Here is a 22,614-nt window from a genome sequence, read left to right as displayed (position 1 = left end):
GCATCCCTGGCATCCAAGGTTGACATGGCGAGGTGCGGACCCGGCACATGCTCACATACCTTACTAGGCCTGACTCATTTTAAAATGAACATGTGAAAAACAACAAATTAAAGCTAACTAGAATGCAGTTTTGTAAAGGAATAGAAATCTTCTGTAATTAATCAGTGGATTTCTAACTGAATTCCCACCGCAAATTGTTTCAGAAGTATTCACCAAAAATCAGGAAATTCAGTTTTGGATGCTCAAAATTTCCTGAGGGATCCCCACCCCACCCCCATCAATCACTGTGATTAAATAAACTCTACTGATGTGGAACATTAGTCCAAGTCTTTAAACCTCAGGGTTACCAAGTTGCCTGATTAAAAATGTGGACAGCCCACCCTTATTTTGACAGATTTTCCCAGGCAACAGCGCTGTTCTCCTTTCTAAAAATGAGAGTCAAATTAGCACACTTGCTAAGAACATGTCATTATTAATATCAGCTTACAGTTTATTGATAGAGAAGAGGCTTTAGATGTGCCGAAAAATCACCAAAGTTGAGCATTTTTGACCAAAACTTCTTTGTCCTATACCTTTTGACATCCAGTATTGTGAAAAGCATTTGCTCACCTGCCTTGACTCACATATGAACTTAAGTGCCATCCCATTCTTAATCCATTGGGTTTAATATGATGTCGGTCCACCCTTTGCAGCTATAATAGCTTCAACTCTTCTGGGAAGTATTTCCACAAGGTTTAGGAGTGTGTTTATGGAATTTTTTGACCATTCTTCCAGAAGCGCATTTGTGAGGTCACACACTGATGTTGGACAAGAAGGCCTGGCCCTCAGTCTCCACTCTAATTCATCCCAAAGGTGTTCTATCGGGTTGAGGTCAGGACTCTGTGCAGGCCAGTCAAGGTCATCCACACCAAACTCTCTCATCCATGTCTTTATGGACTTTGCTTTGTGCACTGGTGCACAGTCATGTTGGAACAGGAAGGGGCCATCCCCAAACTGTTCCCACAAAGTTGGGAGCATGGAATTGTCCAAAATCTCTTGGTATGCTGAAGCATTCAGAGTTCCTTTCACTGGAACTAAGGGAGCAAGCCCAGCTCCTGAAAAACAACCCCACACCATAATCCCCCCTCCACCAAACTTGGCACAATGCAGTCAGACAGGTACTGTTCTCCTGGCAACAGCCAAACCCAGACTGGTCCATCAGATTGCCAGATGGAGAAGCGCGATTCTCCTCTGCTTTAGAGTCCAGTGGTGGCATGCTTTACACCACTGTGTCCGACGCTTTGTATTGCACTTGGTGATGTATGGCTTGGATGCAGCTGCTTGGCCATGGAAACCCATTCCATGAAGCTCTCTATGCACTGTTCTTAAGGTATTCTGAGGGCCACATGAAGTTTGGAGGTCTGTAGTGATTGACTCTGCGGAAAGTTGGCGAGTTCTGCGCACTATGTGCCTCAGCATCTGCTGACCCCGCTCCATCATTTTACTGGCCTACCACTTCATGGCTGAGTTGCTGTCATTCCCAATCACTTCCACTTTGTTATAATACCACTGACAGTTGACTAAGGAATGTTTAGGAGTGAGGAAATTTTACGACTGGACTTGTTGCACAGGTGGCATCCTATCACAGTACCACGCTGGAATTCACTGAGCTCCTGAGAGCGACCCATTCTTTCACAAATGTTTGTAGAAACAGTCTGCAAGCCTAGGTGCTTGATTTTATACACCTGTGGCCATCAAAGTGATTGGAACACCTGATTTCAATTATTTGGATAGGTGAGTGAATAGTTCTGGCAATGTAGTGTATCATAAACGGTGCATTATTAAGTGGCATTAATATTTCTTAGTTCAGGTCTTAAAAAGGTCTTAAATTTGATGTTAAAAAGTGTGTATAAAAATCTTGTTTTAATTTTAGTGTGTGCATCAACACTGCTTACATGAACCTCAGTTCTGATCATCTGATCAGCTATGTACATGTGTAAGGCCTAACAAAGATAAGACTGAAATGAGATTGTCACTTGGAAACTATTTTCATGCACACTTTATATGGCCTTTTTTAAAAATGTTTTATTCACAAACTCAGGTCAATTTGAGACTGAAGGTATCCTGATCTGAAACACATATAGTTTACCAAGGTGTCAGTTTTGTAGGTAACCTGGTTGCATGTTTTTTAACCTCCTGCATGCATGCGTGCATGTGTTTTGATGGCAGATTGAAGTACGCGACAGCAGAATAGCTGCAAAGATTGAATGCACCGAGGATATGACATTCAATAAAGGTCATAAGCTAGATTCAAACCTTTGACATTTTGAGTACACAGTATGAGTCTTGGCCTGTTAACCAGGAGCTTTCAGCGCCATGCTCATTGACCTGAGCTGTAAACTCCAGCAGAAAAAGTCAGGGATGATCCAGGGTTTACTCCATAAATTCATAATATGCAATCACCCTGTGTTTCCCCAGTACAAGCCTGTAATAGGTGAAGGAAAGCAGCTCTGACTGAAGAAAGAGCCAGCGGGTACAGCATTGATCTAACATTCCCAACCACAGCATGGACGGGGAGAGTGAACGCCCAGCTATAAATAACCAATGCTACACACCTTGCAGCGATGTCGAGTGGATGAGATTTCACACATAATCAATAAGTCAAATACGTGGCAGTGTGCCTTCAGCTTTCACACATCCCCCCATTCTTCCATCCCTGCCTGCGTGACTCTGGTTACCTTACTCTGCAGCTGTCAAATAGCCATTCTCCACCTTTGCTCCTGTGTTTCTGTTTATTCCTCTGTTTACTTTTATTCAGTTTGGAGCCCAGAGCTGGCATCAGAGTACGCCTAACATTGTGAGGCTGTTCACAGAGGCATTTTTATACGTAGTCCCCTGCCATCCCTGCTTTCTCTCCGCTTGGTTTGCCAAACAGTTTAGCCATTTTTTACTTGATAATAACAAATGTTGTAAAAGAAGGTTCTTTTCAACTACAGCCAACATGAAAACAAATTTTATCAGTTTATTTCAGGTTTTGATAAATAGTTTTACCTTCCCACGATGATAAATGCTCTCAGAGACGTACCAGTCTGCCAAAAATAGATCCCGCCAAGAGCCACTAAATCAATTTCACAAACTTTTATTGATGGAGCATCCCTGTCTGCCTGTTTGTTTTCTGTCCCTCCATCCCTCTCACTTCTGTCTCAGTCTGAATGCTATAACCATCCTGGCAAGCAAAATTGACACTTGTGTCTGGAGAGATAAACTGGATTCTTCCTCTATGTATAATCCTCTATTTCAGTACCAATGTTTATCTTTACCTCTGAGTTTTTATTATTCAGTATTCACAGTAATCAGGACACAAACTAGATCGTGGCAACTAGGGATGAAGCAATTATACATCAGCATAATTATTCCCTGTAACTCCAAGCCCTTTTTTGGGCTATTTTTGGTCTGGCTGTATTTTAATGCAAAATGCCTGTAGAATCTCAACTCTTTCAAGCACAATCAAGTTATAAATATCTGTATTGTCATCAGAATATGTGTGCTCTAAGGATGTTAGATGAATAAATCAATAATTATACGCTCAAAAATCAGATCATCAATGATTGAACCTTTTCATGTATGCAGATGTATTACTGGTGTAAAGATAATCCGATATAGATCAGTTAACCGATCTTGACGTCAGTGGTCTGAGTGCATCGGCCCACGGAGCCCTGGATCATTGAAAATGTGGCACGAACCAGTCTTTGGACCGGTGTTAACGATAGAGATCGGTTCATGAGGCTCTGCTGCTTGTTTTCATAGCCCATTCCACCATGCACTGGCTCACCATCTGTAATCTGGCACGACCCACAGTGACCTCTTAACTTTAAACGAGAGTTCCATTCACTGTAGGTGCTCGCTAGGTAGCTGGATGTGTTTCACTGGTCGTCTGAATGTCCTTCAGTTACAGTTCTACACCTCAGGAAAAAGTTGTGGATTTTATGTGAAGGAAGGATAACTTTCGAAATGTCTGCCCGTCTGTACGCTTTGGAGAAAAGCGATTGAGAACTTCGGCAGCTCATAAATGTCACCTGTTGAGACAGCAGAGCGCAAGTTTAGCTAAGATGCTAATGCTAAATGCAGCGCAAACAGACCCGAACAAAAACACTTTTCTGAGTTAAAACTCGGAGAAGTCTTCAGTTATCACCATAACAACAGCCCCTTTATTCAGGGGGTTTACAACCGTAACATGTTGTAGGGAGTGATTAATTTGGTGACATAATCAATACATCTGAGCCCACTGATATGATATTAAACAGAGAGGACTTCACTGAGCTGGAGATCAGCTGTTCTCCAGTGAATTAATTCAAGAATGAAAACGATCAAGAACGGTCAGATACACAGAGAAAGAAATAACGATGTTTTTGTGACATGTAGACTGAATACTCACATTAAGAGGAATTATGAAGTGAAAAAAAATGTATAGAAAGCTGTTTTAATTTGACTGTTTTCAGTATTATTTTACTAGCAGACTCACAGAGCTCTGTCTATCCAAATCTCCTTGTGACTTTAAATTCGCTTTAGTTTGTGCTTCTTGGGAAAATCTGATATTTAGTTTGTACTTTTTATTGGTATTAATAATGCTAGGGAAGTTACAAGTACAGAAGGATGAACATGTACCAGTAAAAACTCATTTTGATATTTATCTCCCAATTTAATGTCAAGGTAAGACACCTGGGAACCTGGGTGTGATGAAGACTTTCTAAAACATAATTTCAGAATGTTAGCACAGTAGGCCTGGCATTTAGTCTGTTCTATAAATAAGATCAAATACACTTAAATTATTATGAAGTTATCTTGTTTTACCCTTTTTTGCTAATTTTTGTTAAAGCAAAAAGTTATTTTGATTCAATAATCAGATTGTACCGGATCACATCGGACGGAACCGAATCATTCTGTATTTTAATGAATCGTCAGTGAATTGAATTGTAGTCTGTGAATCAAGATTGGAATTGAATCGTCTTGAGAAGGAGAGATTCACACCCCTGATATGTATCCTTTAGGCCGTCTATGTCAGGAGAAAAAATTAGTGATGCACCATAAGTATTTTTTTGAACCGATACCGATAACCAATAATTTCTTATTCCTGATGGCCGATAACCGATAATAACGAATCATTTTTTTTCAATTGTGTGATTTTTAAAAAATAAGTTTATTCCATGTATTTATGCACATCTGGGGGTAAGAAGGGGTTAATATGTAGTGAGCAAAGATGTTTAAAACTAATTCTAACCGACATTGTCCCCTTTTCCCTTGGAATAAATTCTTGACAAGTGGTCAAATCTGACATTTCAGTTAACTAAACAAGGATTCAGCTGACCCATGTCAAATCAGACGTAAAAACAAATGATAACAGGCTGTCATGCTTAACAAATGGAGATTTTTGGGTGTCTCTTTTTGTTTTTGCTGCATAAGTCAGAAATAGGGCTGATGTTTTACATATAGATTAAAAATATGCACTGACATAAGTCATATCAGAGATAGGTTAAGAATGTAAAGTCCACCGTTGTCTGTAACTTTTTTCCCTAACGTTGATCCGACTGAATGAAAGCACATCAAATAGAGCAGGCAGGTTTATGTCTGTGAAAGCAGCGCTGGATCAGGAGACTGTCAGAATGATTTGTCATTATTAGCATTGCCTTTTGGTTCTGATGAACTTTCTGCAGTTTCCAATGCCTGCTCAATCAGCACTCTGCCTCATCTTAACCTTTGTCTAGGTCCAAATGCCCGCGGCTAACGCTAGCAGCTACTGCCACTTGGTTTTAACGTCATTAGGATGATGACTTTAAGTGACTTTAAAGACCAGTTGAAGACTTCTTTCCACTCTTCAGGACCTTTGCTGGGCAAATTCTACACACACTGTCAGTTTATCCTCCCAGTAAATGCTGAATAACTTCGCTGTGTTGTTAGCTCTTAGCACAGAGGCTGCTTCTCTTCTTCTCTGGTGTTTAACAGTGGGTCGTGTACTGCGGCGCCACCTACTGTTTCGGAATGTTTAGTCTTGTGAGAAAGAAAACAAATTTATTATTATTATTTTTCGGTGGATTTTGTCAGTTAATATTTTATCATCGGCAAAATTAAATATGTAAAATATATGCGTTATCGGCCAATAATTTATCGGTGCCGATAATTATCTTGCATCCCTAGAAAAAATAACATGTTAACAAACAACAGAAGTTATCAGTATAAACTATCTCTGTGAAACTAATTTAGAATTTGCGCACATTGAGTATTCCAGGACATGAAATGTGCATGCATCCCTTGGATGAGCACAAATGTCCTCTTTTTGTTATTTGGGCCATAGAGGACTAAATTTGAAATAACTTTAATGCCTCTTGTTCATATTTGGTTCTTCCTGATTGGTCACTTCTGAAAAGAAAATGAGAAGATGAAATAAGAGCGTCATAATCAACTGGCTGGATGACCAGGAGTTTTGTCTTTAATTTATGATGTCAAAATGGAGGCCTGAAAGCAACACTAAAAGGTTTATCATTATGGAAATGTAAAAATATAAATAGTGCCGCATTAAATTAAACACATATATTGTAAATTCCACCACCAGGGGGCTCTCAATCAAAACGATCACAAACTATGACGAGTTGAGACCAGCGCGGCTTACCTCCTACTGCCTCCTCAGCTCACTTCTGAGGGCTCTACTCAACAAGATGGCACTCCAGAAAGTGTATTTACTAAACAGTAAACAAATGTACTGGTTTCATTGATGAAGATCACACAGGAGCCAATATGAAAAAACATTTCAGCAGTTTATTTCAGGTTTTGATGATAATTTTACTGTCCCATGATCATGCTCTCAGAGACGTACCAGACAGCCAAAAACTGCACTCAAAAAAAAAAAAAAAAAAAAAAAAAAAACACGTGTTGGCTGAATGTAATAGAATTATGGTAACTTTTCCCACCTCATATGAATTCTTTCTTTAAGCAAGAAGTACCTGTGTTGAGCCAGCATAACTGTTGGATGAAAGAAGTATGTTGGGTCAACATAAAACAGTTATGTTGGGCCAACATACTATGTTGCATAAAAATGAACATACTTTTTCAGAAGCCTGACATTTCTGTTTAAAATATCATTTTTTGATTGATCTTATGTAATATTGTAATTTTCTGAGACACTGAATTTTGGGTTTTCATTATCTGTAAGCCATAATCATTAAAATTTCAAGAAAAAAAGGCTTGAAATATTTCACTCTATGTGTAATGAGAATATAATGTATGGGTTTCACTTTCTAAAATGAGTGGCAAATATTAAATTTTTTCATGATATTCTAATTTTTTGAGATGTACCTGTATGTATTGTATGTATTATGTATTTATTAAATGACTTTTCGCTAATGGCAAGTTTAAACATCAAATTGGGGAATACTATATAAATGTGTCAATCACAATTAGTTTTGCTGTTACGATGTAGTATTTTAATCAACTGAAACACTATATGTTGTCTACGGAAGACCATCATGTTGTTTGTAATTCAATTATTAATGAAACTTAGATATATTAGTGCGGTCTGATATTTTTACATTTCAAGTAATTAAAATCCATAATATTAATAATAATGGATTATTGAAAAATTTCCATGACGTTTAATGGCAATAACAATTCAGTAGTGCCCCACATTAGGGGCATTTGAATCACTAAAGAATTTGTGAAGGACACTTTTTTTGCCTGCATTTAATTCCAGTGATATATACTGTGTGTACTTTTGTTCATTTTTTACAGTAACTATTTTATTTGTTTTTCATAAAGCAGCTTTAGAGCTTAAGTTGAAATTAAGTTCTAAATCAAAAGTAGGGAAAGATCTTCTATTTTTAGTCATTCATCATTGTGCACTGGGTTATTTGCACTGAACTCTTGCATTTCTATTCAAACAGGAGGCGATAAAGACAACTCAAATTTGTAACAAAAAAAAGTTACATTGAATTCCATAAATTAATGCAAAATAGTCTGATAATCGTGAAACAGAAATGCTTTCTTAGACTATAATTATGACACCAAAATTTATAATCTTTGCATCCCTGTAAAGTTCCCAGCAGTAATGATCACAGAGTGATTCAAGATGACAAATAGAAAACAGGAATTGTTGCATCTGTAGAGTTAGATACCAGTGCCACAGGCTGAAGTTAACCCATTATAACAACGGGATTGTACAACTACAAGAGCAAAAAGTTACAATGTAAAATATCCAGCTGGTTTGAACATGCAGGATGAGAAAATAAAACTCAGACGTTTTAGCACATTACTATCTGCTGGTGGTTCAAACAAAGAGCTGACTGGTCAAGAAGAGCAGACAAGTCCTCCATTTAGTTCTTTGTTGTTGGTTTTTTTTGTTGTTGTTGTTTTGTTGTTTTTTTGAAAGAGGATCATCTTCCCCTAAGTTGGCACGGTTTTAGCACATTTAACCAAAATACCTATAGCATCCTAGAGCTGATATCAGCTGCTTCTTTTTTTCATGATTTTAAAACTCGGGTTTCTGTTCTTCTGATCTTTTCCATTACTGAAATTTGGCCTGGTGGTTACTTTGCTTTACAACAAACCTGAGAACATGATTTTGTTCATTGCTTTACAGAGACTTTAATGAGCAGTTGAGCAGGTATACCTAATAAAGTGGTCAGTGAGTGCATGCCATTAGTTCATATTTTATTGCGTGTTTTCACAGGTCAAATTATAGCACATCTTGTACAACATTTCTGTCTGTTAACAGAGATATGTTTGCACTTTGGTTGCATAGAAACTGAGACCTCAAAATTGAAACAACACGGGCTGTTTAACTGCAGCACAGACTGCCTTTAAGTATCCATTTAAAGTGTATAGTCCCCCAAGTTGCATAAAAAACACCTTTCAAACATCTCAATCGTACACAACTAGAGTTGTGTTCCTTTTTCTGATGTGGCTGTACCAGCAGCAGTTCAGTTTTCATCCACGCTCCACTCTTCGCTCTCCATAATGATGGTGATCATCAACAGACCTCATGTTCTCCTTTCTGGTCTGAAGTTCTCCCAGAGCCTCATTTCATGCCTGATTTGGGACTTGTGTTTTGGGAAAAATGGGATAAATTTACATAGTTCTGGCTTACAGCTTTACTACACTTCAATGACCAAGAGTGAATTTTGTTATCCACAAAATGGAGATGCATATTGACCATTGGGACCATACATTCATTTTTATGTCTGAAATCTGATCAGAAAGTTGCAATACAAACAACAGGCTGAAAGGTGAATCCTGTTTCCTTTACCCACAAGTCTTGTTGTGAGATAAAAGGTCCAATGTGGTCAAACTAAGTGCCAGCCATGTAATTGGAACAAAATTGTCTATTGTGAGCTAACTGCTTGTTTTGAACTCTAAAGGTCTCAGACCGTGGGTTTGAGTCTGAAATAACAATCTTTGAAGTAATTCCAACAGCGATAGATCTTTTTGTCTAGTACGGCTGAAATGTTTTTCTTTTTTTTTTTAAGCTAACAGGCTCCATTGTAAAAATCCTAATTATACTTTGATTCAAAAGGTCATTTGCCAGTACCTCAATCACCTGCCTTTATTTTATTCCTTTGTGCCAGCAATAGCCAGGGAATAAGGGAATGTGTTTTCAATTATATCTGTCCATCCATCCATCCATCCATACATCCACCCATCCATCCACCCATCCATCGATCCATCCATCCATCTATACATCCACCCATCCATCCGTCGATCCATCCATCTATACGTCCATCCATCTATACATCCACCCATCCATCCATCCATCCATCTATACGTCCATCCATCTATAGATCCACCCATCCACCCACCCATCCATCCATCCATCCATCCACCCAACCACCCATCAACCCATCCATCCATCCATCCACCCACCCATCCACCCATCCATCCATCCATCCATCCATCCATACATCCACCCATCCAGCCATCCATCCATCCATCCATCCATCCATCCATCCATCCATACATACATCCACCCATCCATCCATCCATCCATCCACCCACCCACCCACCCATTCATCCATCCATCCATCCATCCATCCACCTGGCTCTTGTTTATATGCACTGTATAAACAAAAGGGTTTTGAGGAGATTTCTTTCAACTTTGCTCAAATGTGCAGTTTGACTCAAGGATGATTGAACTCATAGATCAAAGCTAGAGATTTAAAATGAAAAATGGGCTAAATGCTAAATGAGCTTAAAATGTTCACAATCTATCAACACATCTTACTAAGGGGGAGCGCAGATGGTCGAGTGGTTTAAGGCGCCACCCATGTACGTGGGCGGCCCGGGTTCAAATCCGGCCTGTGGCCCTTTGCCGCATGTCTCTCCCCACCTTCCTCCCTGTTTCCGAGTCTATCCACTGTCCTTCCTCTATCAAATAAAGGCATGAAAACAGCAAAAAATAAAACAAAAACATCTCACTAAAATTATCAGACGTGTCTGGTAACCGTTCAGTTGCCAAATAACTTTTGTCACCATTGCTTGATCCGGTAGGTTGTTCACATGATCCCAGATGTTTGATGGGGATTAGGAATTGGGGGGTAGCTGTTAGGAATTAATGGGAACAGGGTACTTTACAGCTCTAAATGCACCTCTGCACTGTAACTGATTTACCTGGCAGGGAGGCAAGCAATATCGTAAGTCACTCCTGATGACCTTCTAAATGACAACATACTATCAACTGAAGGAGTCTTGTGGGGTAAGATAGTGTAATGATGTGTGATGTTCTGTTCATGAATGAACCTTTTCAACTAAATGCCTCTTATGATAGCCATGGTAGCTAGCTCCCGTTTAAGTGTCAGTTTTCTTTCCTCCATCTTTCTTGTTATTTAATTCAAATTCTAAAAGCCAAACTGATACCAAATGAAGATAACCTGACATGTCAGATGGTCATGTTTCACACGTCCGTCTAGGAAACCTTCAATACTAAGAATTTGGGAAAGGGCAGAGCATTTGAAAAACTCGGAGTGTGATTAGGTGAACGTTCTGTCTGTCAGATCTTTACGGGCCAATCAGAGCAACAAAACACGGGACATAACCACGGCCGAGGAGCGCACACGCAGCTACCGATTAATTACACGAACCATGGCGACTTTAGACATGTCAGTACACGACTTTTATTGTTTTGAAAAGAAAACAACTCACTGCTGTTCTTTGTTCTTCTTTTAACGAAGAAATGTTGTCAAGTTCTGATAAAACTGGTGCTTTAGCAGCATCCACGCTAATCTCTTTTGCCATATCTGCACCGGCCTCTTGTTGCTGTTGATTTGCCAGTGAGTAATACGGAAACAGGCGTATCCATCTGCTTTGCAAGGTTAAAATGAAGAGTCATTTGGGATCAAAACAACCAGCAGAACCAAAGGTCCCAGAACAGGCGCAGAACTAATGTTAAACTAAGATGTTTTTCAGTGTTTGGAGTTAGTCTGTGGAATGGATTAGAAACAGAAATGAAAGAAGGTCAAACACACAGTAGGTTTAAAAATGTATTTAAACAATAGATGATTGTAAAGAACAGAACTGTGGCATGAACACACAATGTGTCTGAGATTTTGGATAGACAAAGGGTCTATATATGATGAATATTTATTTAGTTATGCTTATCTTATTGTTTTATAAAAATGTAAAGAAAGTTGAGTAAAAGATTAATTTGAAGAGGGTAGGTGAAATAAGCGAAGGCTTCAACCTACACCTTTTTGGTCCTGTTTTGTTATTTCTTTATGCTGATTGTTTGGTTTTAATGTGGAAATAGAATTAAATAAATGTTTGTCTGCTTGTTAGTTTTCACTTTACCAGTGTATTTGGGTCTGCATGTTTAAAGTGACAGAAATAAACTACACTAAAAAAAAGTTACTGAGTTGTCTAAATGGCTGGTTAACAGCTGAAAAGGACAATCATTTTAGGATTGTGGGGAGGCCAATCAGATTTTAGCAAGCCCTGTTCATCCCTGGTTACCACAGGCTCTGTCCCTGTTACTACTACTGCTATTTGCTACTGTAATCCATCAGGGAGTTATAAAACAAGATATTATTATTTTGGTGAAAAGTGTGTTCACTATTTACAGTGTTGTCCCAATTTAGTTACCCTTCATTTCAGATCCTTTTTCAGTAAGGCCCTTTTTCCAAACTAATTGAATAGCCTTGGTGTAGTCTGTTGGCTTTTATGGCTCTGTGATTGCTTAATTTAACACTGCAGTCATCTGAACAGATATAAAGTTCATTTAGGGTGTACTCACACTAGGCCATCCTTATTGTGCCGGTATGTCTGGTACGTTTGGCCAGTGTGAGTGCAATCGTTACGTCACGGTAAAAATAACCTTTTAACTGAATATTTAATCCTGCTCTGGACACGAGAGCTTGTTTGGCGCATCAGGCATCCAGGATTACGCTGAGAAAAGGCACAGTTCGTGGCGCATAAAAGAATGCCAAGGGGATTTAGATAGTCTAAGGACACACAGAGGAATGACTGTAGGGGCTCATACGAGTTAAAAAATCCGGGTTTCATTCAGCAGAAGTGCTTGGAACTCTGAGCAGGCTCCAGATTATATGATGTGAGCTATGAACCGCTCTCTCCTCACTTGGCTCTGTTTAGTTAATGTAGCTGATTCCAGGTCAGGAGAAATAATTCTGGTGTCAGATCAGATATCGTGTAAATCTGTAACTATTTTACAGCCCAAAAAACAACACTTATGCATACTGAGTCATCAACGGTGGATGCTTCGTGTAATGACGTCGATGCGTGACGTATCCATGCCCAGGCCTGGATGCATTGAGCAGTGTAAATGCGGGCCAAAGCGGGGACAGGGGAGGGGGTGAAATGGGCTTCAGCACGGTTAGAATACGGCACGGTACGGATGGCCTAGTGTGAGTACACCCTTAGTCTGACTTCAAGTTAACCCATTTTAATATCCCACTCTTTACCAAATGTAGAAAGTACAATTTCATCTCATATTGATGACCCTCCTACTTCCTCAGCAAAGTGAGAGCTTCACTGATGCACACTTTGCTTAAGACTAATTAAATCTTCATTCAAATTTGAACCTTGTATCATTTCAGTAGCGTCTACTGTCGTCAGCTCAGCTCAGACCCACCATGAAAAAGGATCTGATCATTATGGTGCTAAAACTGAGCATCATTACAGGGAACTGTGCTGTCCAGAGAGGGGTCTGTTTCCCTGGTGGTTTCAGAGACTCCCTGCAGTACACAATGTACAGTCATTTAATGGAGAGAGAGAGAACACTGATGGAGAGGCTGCAAGGGGGAGGAGAGTGAACTGTGTGTGAGAGAGTGAACTGTGGAGGTCATTTATATAACCACAGGAAACATCTTTCATGTAACCTTTTTAAAGTGTGAGTATAGTGAGAGCTCACTTTCTAGACAGCAGGGTACAGGGAAGACAAAATTATTCATGAACTTGGTTTTCATTCTGACTTTGTAAATGAATGTAAGACACACTTGAAGGCCAGCATGACTATTCTATAGCTTTAAGGGCTGAAAAGAGTGACGGATGTGAATCAGAGTTACATATTGAAATAGAAAAGAGAAAGTATGACTTCCTGAGCCTCAATTACCCTCCTACCACTCTAATCCCCCACTTGTACCAAAACTTCATTCTGTCTTTGCCATGGAAATGAGCTGCTGGCAGAAAAGGGCTCATCCTCATCATCATCCTCATCATCACTGCCATGTCGGGCAAAATGCCACCACCCTTTATTACGCTGTGGAGTCACTTCTTGAGAGCACTCACAGCTTCACCATGGAGACAGACCGATAGTTCAGACTGGGGACTTGTTTTATAATCAAGCTGAACCCTTTAAACTCCAGTTCTCACACAAACACACATGAACACACCGAGGATGCACACTCATACACAGGGAGCTGCACAGTGAGGGCTGGACCACAGTCAGCATAGAGGGGCTTTCATATTAAGAAGCTGTCCAACACTTTGAGAGGGGGAATCTTTGGCTGCATTAAATGTAATGTACTTTTAAGGTCTAAATGACTTCTTGAACATTTTAAGGTCTGAATGACTTAGAGCAGGGGGGTCTAAACTAACAGTCCATTTTTGATTGGCCCTCAGCAAATGGCCCACTTTTGGACATGAACATCTTCTCCTCTGCAATTGACACAAGCACAGTTTCACAGCTGTGTTTGGAAAGGGCTTTTTTGTTGCCTAAATGTATCATCATCTTTATAAGCAGATTTAGAAGTCCATATTCATGCCACTGCAAGTGATGCTGACTTAGCTCTCTTGTTCTGTTGAAGCCTGAAAAATGGTACGACATTGTTGCTGGTAACATGAGATCACCCCAAACCTTCTGTGTCAGTGTGGACCTATTTCTCCATCCAGTCACTGTTGAACTGTCTCTTCTCTGCATCTAGTTTTGGTCTTTTTTAAGTAGAAAAAGGCATTTCATCTGACTTACTGGCTTAAGTCCGGTGTATGCTGTGCAATTAGCTGATTTTCATGGCGAAATGTCAGCTGAGACTGTGACTGAATCATTCATAGCACATGACCATGGCTCACATTTTATGTGCTCACACTGTATTCACGAGAGAAATCGAGAGGGACTGTCACAAATGTCACACATGAAGCTTGAAGTCAGATCTACTGTCTCATTTCTGTGCTTCAAATAGCTGTTAATGGTCTTTATTAACAAAAATATTACTTTTGTCATTAATATGCATTAAAGAGAACAGAGAAGGTAGAGCCAGAGGACGGGACCTGCATCAAGGCCAGCTATTACCAAAAAAATATTGCTGAGATGTTTCACCTATGGATGCAGAATGGTATTTGCGCATACCTACAGTCAGTCATTAATGACGTATCACAGTTTGTCAAAGATTTTTTATTTTACTCTCATAAATGAAATTAAGCTTTTTGGATAAACTTGGTCCAGTCACCAGTTGAAAACTTCTTCTAAACTTTAAACACAGAATTTGCCTTTTTAGAATATCATGAAATCAGACTTTTGTGAATTCAACTGTTGTTGGACAAAAACTACCAGCTCAAAGTCACAAAGTTGACATGAAGTCAAATATATTTGCGCTGACATGAAGTTATTCAGTGAATGTTCTTCCAAGGCCAAAAGGAGAAGCATAAATTAAATGCTGAATACTAAAGAGAGCAGTTATGAGAACTTTCTGGAGGATTTTACACTTAACAAGCATGATAATTGTAAATTGAGCTGTGTGGGTTGTTTTGAAATACCCTTCCATATTTACAAGGTCAGACTGAATGATTCTCATTAGTGACACTGCTCTCCCGGTTTCTGTCTTCATTAAACGCTCTTTATATGTCTGTTTATTAATTCTCAGTCTTTTACGTCCTGTCTGCTCACAGGTCCATTTCAGGTCTAACATTGCTTTTGAATTAATATATTAAGTTACACTGATGTCATAAATCTGAACATGTAGAACTTGACAATGCATTCTTTTATTACTGTTTTTTTTTTCCTTTGTGGATCTTTTCAGATGCTTCATGCCTGGACAATATGTACACCCATAGAGCGAAAATTATTCTGCTAAGTCAATAAACCATGATGGATTATAAAATGTTTTAAATTGTGTCACAGAGCATTGTGCACCTGACGTAAATGTCTTGGTGCACAATGCTGGTGTCTTTCCTGTTTCCCACCTGATAATGTTTTCAATTTTGCACCAAATGCTTAAGTTGTTTAACTAGCAAATTAACTAGTTCTCATGTTAATGCCAGTGGGTATGTTTGTCTTAAAATGAGGAATGATAAGTCATAAAGATAGTACGTTTCTAATTTTAGGATTTGGAACATTATTGCACTTTAGACTGGGGTTGCACAATTTTGGACAAAAAATGTAGTCATGATTATTTTATCTATACTGAAATCACTATTAATAATAAGAATTATTCTTATCTTTTTGGAGTCTATTGTTTATTACTTTCAAAATATATCCTGCCACTCAGCTATTCATAGGAATGGACAGGGACAGTAGCCCAGGCAATCAGCCAGATATGACACAACAGAAGCACCATCACCCACTTGTCCATTGTTAAATAATACAAACTTATTACAAAAAGTAAGGGAAATTGTGTTTTGTAGATTATTCCTTTGTTGTAACAATGCTTCTTTGCAGTAAATCTTATACAGTTGGAGAGCCTGCTTATTCCCCTTTTTAATGGGGCCACATTTGTAGGGAACATGCATTTTTTGGATGAGCAGCAGAACAGAGAATGTTGGTTGCACCCATGAAAAATGTGCCAAATCTTCTCTGCCAACGCTAAACATTGCTTTTTCCTTACAAATGTGGCACCATTTGAAATAGAACTAAACAGGCTTTCCAACAGTATAAAATTTATTGTGAAAAGTTTAGATTTGGGTTACAAGCATGTAGACTGAGATCAAGTCTTGGATCTCGGAGACAGTTCGAGTAGATCTTTAACTCCAAATTTGTGTTTCCTTCACCTCCTTAGTTTCAGCATCAGCAAGAAAATCAGACTGTTGCCTTTGTATTTACATAGTATTAACTTAGTTATATCTGTCATCAGGGAGATCCAATGTGAAGCATTTGTGCCCACTCTGAAAAGCTACTGGACCAATCGGCATCATTTGAGGAGAATGAGGCAGTAGCTAAAGGCGTCAGTCAAGTTCTTTCACTCTCAACTGATAAAACCAATCTTTATGGTTCTTGCTTTGTGCACAGTTACATTAGAGTAGAAAAGGGCCTTCCCCAAACTGCTGCCACAATATTGGAAGCGTAGCATTGTCAATTATGTCTTGGTATGCTGAAGCATTAAGACTGGTCTTCACTGGAGATAAGGTGCCTGGCACAAATCCTCAAAAACAGCCTTATACCATTATCCCTCCTCCACCAAACTTCACAGTTGGCACAATAAAGTAGAATTAGCAGAGCCAGGTGATCATGCGCCTCAGCAGGCACTGACCCCGCTTTTTGATTTTAAGTGGTCTTCCACTTCATCGCGGAGTTGCCGCTGTTCCTAAACGCTTCCACTTTCAAATAACAACACTTTGCATTTGCAGTTGACTGTGGAATATCCAGCAGGGATGAAATTTAATGAACCATCTTATGCATGGATGGTCCTTGATTTTATACACCTGTGGCAACAGGTATGATTGAAACACCTGAATTCAGTGATTAACAGGTGTGGCCAAATCAGGAATCAATGTAGGCATTTGTTGATCATCCACTCACTTCCAGATATTTTTATCCAACTATACTCCCATCTCAAGGTTTAAGAAATGGAGCGGAAACAGAATGTGTAGCTTTAGTCGCTGTAAACAGACAAAATTTCTTGAAATTTAACCGTTTATCTCCCTTTTTTTTCTCAGATGCTCCAGAAGGTGGTAAGAGCTCAGGAGCTGCTGCACCAATCAGTGATGAGTTGGACATCTTTGGACCAATGGTGTCAAACCCCCTTCCCTCATCCGGAAACACACAGCAGAATCAGGTAACACACACACACACACACACACATGCACAAACACCCCGTCAGGCTTTCATCATCAGCTTATCACCACAGGCAGACGACAACATGGTGACGCTGAGGAGACTCCCATGATGCAACACACACAAACACGGGCATATTCACAAACACACCATGTCCTCTATACGTGCAGACTCACGCTCTCTGAGGATCATATCAAAGCAAGCTGTCACACTCTCTCTTTCATTGAATTAGTGTGAGCCGTGTCCTTCAAAGAGGGAGAGAAAGAGGAGAGCTGAAGTGAAGAGAGCAGCTGAAGTGGAGCTATGATATTACTAATAACACTTTTATTTTTGGAACATGTAATGTATCCTCTGGTACTTCCATTAGCAAAGATGTAAACACTTACAACAGTTGATCTGTTTATTCTGCTCAGATTTAACAGAAGTGAACATCATTGTTAAAACCTTATGAATCACCAGTGGTCCTCCTCTAACAAAACTGCTGTCTATGATTTATAATGCCATGCATTACTAGGATTCTCGTTATTCCAACCTTTTAAGATCTAACCAGCACATGAGCCCCAATCCCCACATCTGTTGGATCGCAGATAAAGAAACTTTATGGTCTAACTAAACATTAAAGCTTGACTGGGTACTCCAGATCATGGCATTCCAACAAATACAGTACAGCTGCTTTGGTAAAGGTCCCAAAGATCCAAATGCCATAAAATGTTTAATCCAGACGCATTAGATCCAAGAATTTCTGCAGTTTTTTACTTTGTAGTCACTACAGTATAGCTCTGGGGAATCTAACTCCATGTAGTTGAAGCAGCACTTAAAAAATAAAGACACTCTAAAGTAAGCTCTCTAAAGCACAGGAGGTGGTATGCTTTTACTTTGAAAACCTTGTCAACTGAAACTGAATATGACAGAAGTTAAAGGTTTTGATAATTGGCTTTCAAAATAAAACCACATAAAAAAGTTAATAAAGAATTGACCTTCGTGACTGAAATAATTCGGATCCAACCATTGTTCAACAGACTTTTTAAAATTCAATTTCCTCTTATCTTCATGACAGACCTGACAAATTCTACATTTTAAATCTTGCATACCTCCAGCATGTTGTTGTTTCAGCAAATGGGCTGAGAAATGACAGTGTTTGTTGCAAGATATAAACCCAGCACAGAAAAGGATGTCATGCCTGGAAGTTTCACTCTAACCATTGGTTTTACTCTCATTTGGTCCCAGAGGCATCGTCGTGACAACCATAAATGATAATGACTGAGGAAGATGCTTTTTACTCAGCAAAATTACAAAACTCGAGAACAGAAAACACTGGGAAAAAACTAATTAAAACAAAGAGTTTAAGAGAAAAGAAGAGAGTAGTCAGAGAGCCCCCTCATAGCAACTGTTGATGGCCTACTTCCTGTTAGACAAACTCTCACCCATACCAAGTCTTTTCAGCACCTCATGGTGAATTTTTTCTTGTGGCAACTGCAAGAGCAACTCAAGATGTTTTCATCATACATGGGGATTACGTTATCCTGTTTCCTAAACTGACGGCTTATTCTGAAAAATGTCTTTGTTGGATTGGACTCTTTGACTCACTGGTAACCCACTGACAATCACAAAAAAATACTTCCATATGCTCAATAGTGAGAGATTTTTCTAATACTGACAATACATGATGTTCTGATCATATTAAGTAATGTTAATGTTACTCACTGGAAAGCTTGCTAATGTTATTACTAGTAGGGGGTGTAACAGTTTACAGAGGACCCGGTTCGGTTTCTACCTCGGTTTTTAGATCACATTTTGTTATGGGTTTGGTACATCAGTAAAAAAAAAAGTGTGTATTACTTGTGTACAATAATGACTTGTGCTCATCAGTTAAGGACCTCAGAGACGCTGATGTAGACATAGGATGGGATGTTGTAGCTGCTGTTCTGTACATCTGCATATTGCCTTTAAAATATATCAGCATCTCTAATTTCCTTGACCCTCTCTGCTTTAACATCCAGGGCCAGTAGGGGAGGAAAGATGTGAAGGTGGAATTATTAGTGTGACTTTAGGTTGATATCTTAACTATTTGCAATTTAAAAGTGTAATTTTCATATCTGAGTTGTTCATAACTCACAATAGTTCCATGCTGTATAAGAGGTAATTCTTTATTTGTAAACTTCACATTATACAGGATTAAAATGATGAGTGTCTCTGTTTAGGCTTATTAAGTCGCATTCTTCTGTCAGTCCAAACAAAGATGGATTTTTGAAACAAATAAAGATGGAGACAGGCTTAGCTTAGGCCTCAGCCATATTTGAAGGTTTTCGCTTTCTGGGTAAACAAAACCAAACATGACGCTCTTCTGAAGAGAAGCAGAAAACAAAGAATGACATTCTTGACAGTTTTCTTTAGGTATTTCTCCTTCTGTTTTCTCTCACCCTTTCACTGCCTGGTCTCGGGGGATTCACTGAGGCTGGCTGAATTAAACATTTTCGAGGAGCAGTGTTGAGTTTGAAATGCCGATGTGGTCCTTCAAGCGTGGTCCGTGACCTCTGCTCTGCTGAAAATGAGGGAGCACACTTTCACAGTGAAGCATCTCTTTTTTCAACACTCTGAGGATGCATGTTTGCGGCTAAAACTTTAAGGAAAATACAGAAAACTAAAATTAGAAGTGATATGTGTTGCACACTGAGAGCAAATTCACAGTGACCTATTCATTCTTTACCTCTCTGACCTTTTCCTGGGTTTAAAATTGGATCTCTCACTTTGTTACACACTCTCACACACATTGAAGTCTCCTGGGACTAGGCCCGGCAGTGGCTCGTTCAGGGACCCAGGCATGAAGAACAATTATGGGCTGCTATCACTGTGAGCTCCCCCTCTGCCTCCACCAGCCTCCCACTTACCCTCTAATGTCTCCTCCGTGCTCTCCTCGTCTGGAACTCCATCTACTGCAACCTCAGACCCCTCCTCATCTCCATACACCCATTAAACCTTAACCATCCTGCTCTGTCCTCTTAGTGAAGGCAGGGTTGGGGTCTGAGGTGGTGTGAAGTCACATGACACCATCTAGCTCACCAGTTTCTGACTTAAATAAAGTGAAATCCAGTGTTCAGCAGGCTTTTTTAATATCTGTATTTTATCTGCAGAGTTGGCTGCATCATGTATACTGATCAACCACGAGTATAGGGTGCTCGGATATTAAAAATGTGGCAGCTGCCTCCATCCCACACTGCATAAGATGTTATATGATTTAAAACTCACCCTATTCACTGTGTATTGCTAGCAGACGCTACGCTGCTCAGAACATGCTGGAATACATGGGTCTCAATCAGGCTTGCACAACTAGACACTGTAATTTTACTCCATTCAACCTTGCAAAACTGCTCAAGCTCTTTCAGGTTGCATGGGGATCAGGCATGAAAAGCCCTTTCCAAGTCCAGCCATAAAATTCTCCAATGGATTTAGGTCTGGGCTTTGACTCATCCACTGCACATTAATCACCTTGTTGTCTTCAAAACATTTCTGTGTAGCTTTCGCTGTATGCTTCAGGTCATTGTCCTACTGGAAGATAAATCTTCTCCCAAGCCATAATTTTCTTGCCGACTGACTAAGATCGTCGTTGAGGATTTTACGATATTTTCATGCATTCGTTTTACCCTCAACCTTAATAAGCCTCCTAGGACCAGCTGCTAAGAAGGATCCCCGCATTATGATGCTGCCACCACCATGCTCCACAGCTGGGAAGGTGTGTTTCTGGTGATGTGCAGTGTTTGGTGTCTGCTAAATATAGCGTGTTGTCTGATGGCCAAAAAGCATTATTTTGGTCTCATCAGACCAAAGATCTTTCTTCCATGGTGTGAAAAGAGTCTCCCACTAGAGCATGTGAGCGGAGTGGAGCGATGAGATTTCCCGCTCCTCGCTCACAGAGCTGTTCCTTGCACCCGCTTGTCCGCTCAGAGGGGATTCACGCCGCTCCGCTAATTATCGCTCCACCTTCCACTCAAATTTCTACCCGCTCCACTCAAATCACTTACCGCTCACTCAACGAAAACACTGCATAGGAGAGAAATTAGACACCTTATCTCATAAAAGATCAAGAAAAAGATACGTCTGTAAATCCTCTCACAGTGGCAATGAAGGCGCTATCGTGGTTAATCTGTTATTACCATCTTCTCAGTTTCTCCGCATCCTTTCTGAAATACTTGGTAAAGTCCATGGTGGAGAGTTGTCGTCCAGTTGCCAAAGAAAACAGTGTGGGCATCTGAAAAGCTAATTATACACAGATGCATTCTGGGTGAGACATGCTTCAGACGTATGGTGTGAGCGGTACGGGAGCAAAATTGAAGTGGGATGGAGCGCAAGATAAGGTGCCAGTCCAGCTTTTTTCAAAAAAACGCTCCGCACTCTGGCCAAAATCCTTCCACTCACGTTCCCCGCTCGCTCCCACTCCGCTCCGCTCACATGCTCTGTCTCCCATATGCCTTTTGGTGAACTCTAGTCAAGATTAAATCTGAGTTTTGAACAGTGTTGGTCTTTTTGCCACTGTCCCATAAAGCTTTGACTGGTGAAGAACCCAGGTTGTATGCAGAGTCTCTCCCATCTCAGCTGCTGAAGCTTGTAACTCCTTTAGAGCAGTCATAGGTTTCTTGGTGGCCTCTCTCACTAGTCTCCTTCTTGCATGACCTGGTCTAGGTAGATTTACACATGTACCATAGTTCTTCCATTTCTTCATATTGGATCAAACTGGTTTCCGGGGACGTTCACTGCCTTGGAAATTATTTTTGTATCCATCCCCTGACTTATACTGTTCAATAACCTTTTCTCTGAGTTGCTTGGAGTGTTCTTTTGGCTTCATGGTGAAATGGTAGCAAGAAATACTGATTCACTAGTGACTGGACCTTCCAGACACAGATGTCTTTATACTGCAGTCACTTTAGACACATTCACTACACTCAGGTGATCCCAATTTCACTAATTGTGAGGCAACGACCATTTCGCTGAAGCCCTGTTGAATTAGGTCAGTCTCTATAAAGAGGGTGAAATTTATTTATTCACTTATTTTACTTTACATATTTTTACATAAATGACATTACTTTGACATTAAAGAGGGTTTTTTTTCCAAATAAAAAGCCAAATTATTTGACCATGACTGATTTTAAAATCATTAAAGGGGT

The 22,614-nt window shown here is 39.7% G+C and overlaps 1 protein-coding gene across 4 annotated transcripts in view; it reads left to right on the top strand.

The window, feature by feature from the left end:
• Positions 1–22,614, top strand: part of LOC121511191 (stromal membrane-associated protein 1-like) — a 178,523-nt gene that overhangs the window by 121,411 nt on the left and 34,498 nt on the right. For all 4 annotated transcript variants that reach the window (XM_041789788.1, XM_041789790.1, XM_041789789.1 and 1 more), the window contains exon 8: positions 17,338–17,456. In XM_041789788.1, the coding sequence (XP_041645722.1) occupies positions 17,338–17,456 (119 nt within the window). The remainder of the gene's footprint in view (positions 1–17,337; positions 17,457–22,614) is intronic.

Source organism: Cheilinus undulatus, linkage group 6 (assembly GCF_018320785.1).
Source record: "Cheilinus undulatus linkage group 6, ASM1832078v1, whole genome shotgun sequence".
Classification (NCBI taxonomy): domain Eukaryota; kingdom Metazoa; phylum Chordata; class Actinopteri; order Labriformes; family Labridae; genus Cheilinus; species Cheilinus undulatus.
Note: the sequence above shows the minus strand (reverse complement) of the source record. Positions and strands in the feature narration are given on the sequence as shown.